The sequence below is a fragment of the Sinocyclocheilus anshuiensis genome, unplaced genomic scaffold (genome assembly GCF_001515605.1).
Source record: "Sinocyclocheilus anshuiensis isolate Anshui unplaced genomic scaffold, SAMN03320099.WGS_v1.1 scaffold1163, whole genome shotgun sequence".
NCBI lineage: Eukaryota > Metazoa > Chordata > Actinopteri > Cypriniformes > Cyprinidae > Sinocyclocheilus > Sinocyclocheilus anshuiensis.
Window position 1 is genome coordinate 598,679 of NW_015544295.1, and position 7,504 is coordinate 606,182.

General features: G+C 36.0%; 1 protein-coding gene across 7 annotated transcripts in view; it reads left to right on the forward strand.

Moving 5' to 3' along the window:
* Positions 1 to 7,504, forward strand: part of LOC107698106 (drebrin-like protein B) — a 46,666-nt gene continuing 39,162 nt past the window's right edge. For 5 of the 7 annotated variants that reach the window (XM_016499018.1, XM_016499019.1, XM_016499020.1 and 2 more), the window contains exons 1-4: positions 2 to 241; positions 3,843 to 3,898; positions 5,233 to 5,345; positions 5,741 to 5,815. In XM_016499018.1, coding sequence (XP_016354504.1) covers positions 159 to 241; positions 3,843 to 3,898; positions 5,233 to 5,345; positions 5,741 to 5,815 — 327 coding nt within the window. In that variant the 5' untranslated portion in view covers positions 2 to 158. Of the gene's footprint in view, positions 242 to 3,842; positions 3,899 to 5,232; positions 5,346 to 5,740; positions 5,816 to 7,504 lie in introns of all 7 variants that reach the window. The other 2 variants (XM_016499017.1, XM_016499023.1) reach the window with 2 other exon arrangements.

A 7,504-nucleotide genomic window follows, 5' to 3' on the forward strand; every position in this document is an offset into this window, starting at 1 on the left:
AGTAGGGTTCGAAAGGTCGCTCCAGGGAGGCTACGTGATGTGGCGCTGCGCGCTTCCTGTCTGCGTAGAGCCGCCGAGAGATCCCCATCTACCCCCGGAGTCCACTGCAGCGTCTGTCCCCGGCGTCGGACGGTCAAAAACCCACAGATTTGCCCATCATGGCTGTGAACCTGAGCAAAAACGGCCCAGCTCTTACCGCGGCCTATAAGGAGGTGGTGGGTGAGAAGTCGGAGACTAACTGGTGAGTAGTGACTCAGGGGTAGTGTCTCTGTTACACTCACTGACATCCTCATGTTTAGCATGTTAGCGGCTCCTTTGGCGTTTTAATCGCCCTGCCTGTGTTTATCATCACAACATATAAGTCCTCATTTGAATCAATGCAATGGCCGTTTGTGATGTTAGCGAGATCACTGCACTTTATCCGTGTGCCCTCATCCATTCACACCTCATGCACAAAAACACTGAATCTTCCAGAAATGTTCTCCCACTGTTGCTCACTTGCCAGCGATGAAAGTTTATATTAAATAATGCACATGCTCTGACCTCAGTGCCGTGTTGCTTTGCATGCTTGCACATATGAGATCAGTTCAGAAGCATCCCAACTTCTGGAGAACATGGGGTTTGAGAAGTGTACTCGTGTTGAACCACTCCTACCTCCTTATTTTCCTGTAGTTTTTGTCCATATATGGCTGCTGGGTTGACAGACCCTGCCTACTGTTTGTGACTCAATTTGCATCCAATCTCATTGTCTTGTAATCCAAAATAATTGCTCTTTGTAGTCAGAATGTTACCTCACAAGTAAGAGTGTTAATGCCAGTTGTATAGAGAACAGTAAGAGACTTCCTCTGTCTTGTACAAGTGGTGTCTCGTCATATGGAAATGATATTAATGTTTGACCAGGTTGACACCAGACCAAAGTCCTGTAGCTTTGCACCTTGAAGTGTAAGTGAGTTTCGGTTTGAAGAATTGGAAATGAGGACGAGATCGGTTGGATGCTCTTGAGGGAAGGCTGTTTGAGTTGAGTCATGAACGCTTCAGAAATGAAGAGTGATTATAAATGGCCTACATTAATTACACTCCTCATCCTACCCAGAGATTTGAGATCATTTGAGGAAAATCACACAAATACAGACACTCGAGAATAACATGTACATTACCATTCAAACATTTGGGGCCAGTATGATTTTTTTTAAAGGAATTACTTTTATTTTTTGTAATTGAATTACTTGTTACTTTTAATAATTTTATTCAACAGGGATGCATTAAATTGATCAAAAGTGACAGTAAAGACTTTTATAATTCAACATATTAGTAATTTCAACAAAATAATAAGCCATGATTAGAAGAAATGTTTCTGAGCATTAAAGGGGTCATATGATGCGATTTCAATTTTTCCTTTCTCTTTGAAGTGTTACAAGCTCTTGGTGCATAAAGAAGATCTGTAAAGTTGCAAAGACTAAAGTCTCAAATCCAAAGAGATATTCTTTATAAAAGTTAAGAGTCAGCCACACCTACCTAAAACGGCTCGTTCTAACACGCCCCCACATATCTACCTCACGATGTGGAAATATTAGCATAATGCCGCCCAAATGTGCACGCAAAGAAAGAAGGCGTGGTTTCAGGAACAGCAGTCGTGTTGATGCAGCATGTCAGGGAGACACTGTGTTTCAGTGCGAGAGCAAAAGCACTTTATTTGGCCTTCCGGAAGTAGATGCAATTAGGAATCATTGGTTAAGATTTATTTACAACAGAACAGCACAACAGGAGGGACTTTGTAGAAAATGAAGCGTTTGAGAGAGGCGGGGCATAGAGGACCTACAATAATGTGCAGTATTTGAAAAATAATGTGTTTTTTGAACATTAAAGCATGTCAACATATTCTGTTACACCAAATACACAAAATAATGATCTTTAAAATAGCATCATATGACCCCTTTAAGTCAGCATATTAGAATGATGGCATACTGGAGTAATGATGCTGAAAATCCAGTTTTGCATCACAGGAATAAATTGCATTTTAAAAAGATATTAAAACCATTATTTTAAATTGTAATAATATTTCACAATATTACTATTTTACTGTATTTTGCAGCCTCGGTAAGCATAAGGTACTTCTTTCAAAAACATGACAAAGTCTCTGTAGTTACTGTTGTTTTTTTCTCATTTATCTGCCACTTTTTGTCACTTTAGATTTATGCTGTTATTTGGTATGTTTTGTACTTTTTTTTTTTGGCTTCTTAAACATGGACCACATCATATTGTGCTGATGTGCCAGTAAAAAGAAGTGTTACTTCGTCTCAAAAATGTACTTAATATTTTTTTTAAAGAGAATTGAGTAAGTACTGTGCATATCTATTTTTCTGTCATTCAATTGTATTAATTTATCTACAGTTGGGATTTTAAATTACATTTTAACCCATATAATTCAATAAATAAACCAGGCTTTTTACAAAAAAAGAAAGAAAGAAATAAAATGAAAGAAAAGTTATGTAAAATGATTTAGAAATCTTTGTTTCGATTGTTCCTTTGGTACATTTTAAAATCATGCTGCAGCTGGATAAACATCAAATTGAACTCTATTGTGCTTATAATATGCTGAATTTTTTCATATAAAATTAGAAGCATTTTCACTGTTGACTTGCTGTTGGATTATTGAACGGCATCGTTGGTTCTCCCTGGTCTATATGAAATTGGTATTTTAAAAAAACCTGTCAAGCACTGCTTGAGATTGGTTTGTGCACAGATGGAGGAGTTTATGATGGGGATAGATATTGCATCTGCATTTTTGCTGTTAAAGAGGGTATTTTTACAGACGAAATGTCACAAAATCAACTCATGAGTTATCATAAATCTCCGGAAGGAACAGGCTCGACCTAACATTTCCTATTAAAGAAGCTGCTCTGTCTTAACAATTGTGACTTTAATTTCCATATCAAGCCACAACAGAGCATGAATGTCACAGGATGATCTGACCTGTGCGATCTTCTAGAAATAAGACTACTGCAGTTCTTATTCCTTATTACAATACTGCACTTCCTATTTCAGACTTCTGTTGACTTGGGCTCTGTGTTTCAAAGAGGAAGTTGACACAGCTTCCTTGCTGTACAAGTGTCTTTGTTTAGAGAGAATCAGAACTGAGTTCACACACAGAGTGCCACCTCAGTATCTATTTCATATTAGAAAAAAAGACGATATTTTGAGAGAGTTTTTTTGTCCATGAGGTCAGTGGCTCTAATATTGCTTGATTACCAACGTTCTTTAAAATATCATCTTTTATGTTCTGCAGAAGAAAGAATCTTATACAGGTTTGGAACGCCATGAGGGTGAATAATGATGATTTTTTTTGGTGAACCCTCCCTTTAAGATTTGGGAAGTTCGATATTGGAACCGAAATACAAACTAAAATCACAATGGTTACTAAAGATAGATAAGATAGAAGTCTGATTTAGGACGCCAAACTGGTTTGATTTCCAGGTAATGCAAGAAATGATAAAAACAGATACCTTCAATGCACTGTAAGTCACTTTAGATAAAAGCTTGCGCCAAATATATGAATTCAGTGTATGTGTCGTAATGTAATAACTTGCTCCACCTCAGAAAATGACTTTCCTTTTTGGCTGACATCACAGATCCAATCAGTTCTTGATGGATAAGAAGTCTCACCCTATATTTTTTTCATTGAAAATGCTGATTTACTTGAAAATGCATCAGATTATGGAAGTAAAATTGCTTGTGAACGGCGTTTCATGTTGATTTTAATTTGAATGCCAGAGCCGTGTTGCCCTCAGTCTTCAGTGACCTGGCTGTTTAACGCTTATGTAATGCATTTGATGTCTCTGCAGGGCTCTCTTCACCTATGAGGGGAACACCAATGACATCAGGCTGGCAGAGAAGGGAGGTGGGTTTTCTTGATCATGTGGGAACTCATTTAGTGAATTACAGTTCATGTGGTATGTATTGTGTAAGAAAGTGTTTTACGCAAACAGTGTCAGAGTACGTCCATCATTAGCCTGCGGCGGTTGTTTTGCAGTACAGTGTGTTCTTTATATTAATTACATGAACGGTCCACTGAACCGGCAGACTGTCAAGGACAGGCCAAGACTCATTCAAAGTTCTTCCTACATGTGTGAAGGAAACTGAGAATAAACATTGATTTTAACCTTGGTAAAAGAATGTTATGTGCTAAAATCACTCATGCACAGCCTCTGTGTTTATAACCCATCACTGCAACAGTGAAATGATAAAAGACTCCAATGAATAATAAAAAACTTTATTAATCATAGTATCTTTATTTATAGATTAATATACTTATACTATACTATTAAGTAATACATTGGGAGTCCCAAACTTTTCTTGTAAGCCCTTTGACATGAAATATTTATTTGAAGTACCGTGAGAGTATTTTCTGTTAATATTTAAATAACCCTGGCCTAATTAAAAGGCACTGGTTTTAACTGGTTTCAGCTCATAATGCATGCAAAATCTGCATATGATGTTTGCATTCCTGAGTCTGTTTAGACCCAGTGGAACATAAGCTTTTAATATATATATATATATATATATATATATATATATATATATATTATATGTGTGTGTGTGTATTCAACTAAAACCATATTGTTTTGGATCATCAACAAAAATGTAAAAGTTTTGAATAGTACTGTGTTATTACCATGTTATTACTTCATTTAACTAACAAAATTCTTCTGAAATTCTTAAGGAATTTACAGTTTTACAGAAAAAAACCGATGCAAGAAAATATTTATCCAATATTCTTGACATAATGTATTATTATATTAAATCTATAAGAACATACAATGCAAGAATTAGCAGTATCAAGTATAAAATTTATTTGAACTTAACAGTCCAACAACATAATTATTATGAATGTTTTCAGAAAATATATATTTCTTTTACTTGCATAAACTTTTACTTTTTCAAATGAAAAAATCAGTAGGTGTGCATATTCAGCCCCGAAAGTATGTGTGAGATATGGGACAAAGGCTAAATGTATCTTTTAGAAGTATTTTGAGACAAATTTAACTCCTAGATCAATAAATATCTGGCTCACCCAGTTAAATTTGAGGCAGATTTATTGTTTTATATAGCTATTTAAATTATCTTAAAGATTTTGCAGCAAAACTTGAGTTCATTAGTGATTGTAGTAGGATAGCATCATGATTTTCTTGTTTTCTGTGAGTGTGTATTAAGTGTGTGTGTGTGTGTTTTCAGATGGTGGTCTGGAGGAGTTGGTCGAGGAGCTGAACAGCGGGAAGGTGATGTACGCTTTCTGCCGTGTTAAAGATCCCAACTCCGGCCTTCCCAAATACGTCCTCATCAACTGGGTGGGTTTTTCCTTCCTTCTGTTACTCATCACTGTATAGAACCACAGAGGTGCCCTTAGGATTTACTGACCCTATTGCCCTAGTAAAGTGCCTCTGTCAAATGTATTTATGAATCAGATTAGCTCCTATTCACCAAATCCGATATAAAAAAATTAATCAAGACTAAACAGCATGATGGTATATTTTATTTATTCACACGATTATCTTAAAATGGGTATTGCCACTTGGTTATTTGATGTATAAACTATTTTTTACTGTTATATAACTATATTGTGATAAATGGCATTACCGTAATGTAAAATAAATATAATATTTTGGTCATTAGCCACCCTTAACATGCATGTTTGCAGCCATGTTTTGTTCTAGTTAACAGGTATTGACATTTATTTTTTCAGACCGGTGAGGGTGTTAAAGATGCCAGAAAAGGCCAGTGTGCAAACCATGTGAGCTCCATGGCCAACTTCCTTACGGTAACTGTACTATTTTGTTGTTCTTTTCAGTGTGTGAGTATTGTGAACAGTGTGATTGAGTTAACGGTCTGTGAACTCTGACTATGACTCACAGTGCAGCTAGACGCTCACAACAGGATATGACATCATGGGCTATATCCAGACACATTTGGTTTGGCTTTGTTGGTAGTTATGCAGAGCGTGACAACATCCAACCACAAACTTTCACTGTGTCTAAAAAAGAATTATGGCTGTCCAAATTTAAAGCAGAAATTAACTTTCCCATTAAGGGGTGATATTTACCAACTTAAATTGATTTCTAGGAGCTTTTTACCTTTTATAATGGCATTTTTAACTTTAATTAAATGTATGCATCTTTCATGTTAAATTCTTAAAGTGAATCAATCAGAATAATACACCATAGGGCTGTTATCAATTAAATGAAATCAGTATCAACAAAATCCATCTTTGCACAAGAGACAGACTTGTTTAATGCAGCTCAGAGGCATTTACACTGCGATTACATTTTCTTTAGTAATGTTATGAGATTCATTTTTTTAATGAAATTGTTCATGTAGAAATATAAAATATGGAAAAAACTTACATTAATTTTTAAAATATGAAACAAACTGCTGATTATTCAGAAATGAAGCAAGTAACTATTCACAAATGAGTCATTGAATAACTCCCCTAACCTATTTGTTTAAAAACTACTTCTGTGTTCTGCTGTGGCTTCGGTTGGAACTGTTGGCAAAATACAGATAACATTGACAGTATTTTGTCTAAAATGTAAATTAATATTAACACTTAATATCAACTTCCTGTTTATTAGGAGCTGGGTGATGCATCAATTATTAACCATATTATCATGGTAATCACTAAAAAAATGACTGAATATCATTAATATCGAATATTGTTTTTTTTTTTAAGTTATATTTTATGCGCTTTTATGGTTTATTGGATAGGAGAGTAGAGAAATGACAGGAAAGTATTGGGCGGAGAGAGAGGAGCGGGATCGGCAAAGGACCTCGAGATGGGATTCGAACTCGGGTCGCCGCAAGCACTGTTGCGCTATATGTCGGCGCACTAATCGCGAGGCTGTCGGCCCGGACGAATATCGAATATTGTTGAAAATTAAGATTAATGTGCCAAAGACCACACCAATTGCTGGTTTCACTCCACCTTCTCCACCTTTATGTCTCTTGAGTAGTACAAAGCATAACTCGTCATTATCAAAATGTCGACAGCAAGCGACATGGGTGTGGAAGAAGAATTACTCCCCATAAAGTCATGACACAGAGCATGTCTTAACCTTCTGGTGCTCTTCGGTCACTTTTGACAGAAAAAATTTCTGTTTTGAATTTTTAAAAATCACAGCTTCATCGGAATAATTTACCTTTATTTAACCAGGAAATTAAAAACTTAAAATCTCATTTACAAGAGGGTCCTGGCCAAGATAGGCAGCACATTTAGTTACACATAAAACAAAATACATTCGTTTACATACACAGAAACATACACAAGGACAGCAAGGAAGGAGTTACACTCTAAAACATCAAGAGTTTTAGAGTGTAACAGACACATCCACACACACGCACATACATACACAATTATACACACTCAAATTAATTGGTATGGCTATAACCGTATAGCCAAAACGAGTCAGAAAACTGAAATAAGAGGTTGAAATCAGATCAGACCCAGAAGGAC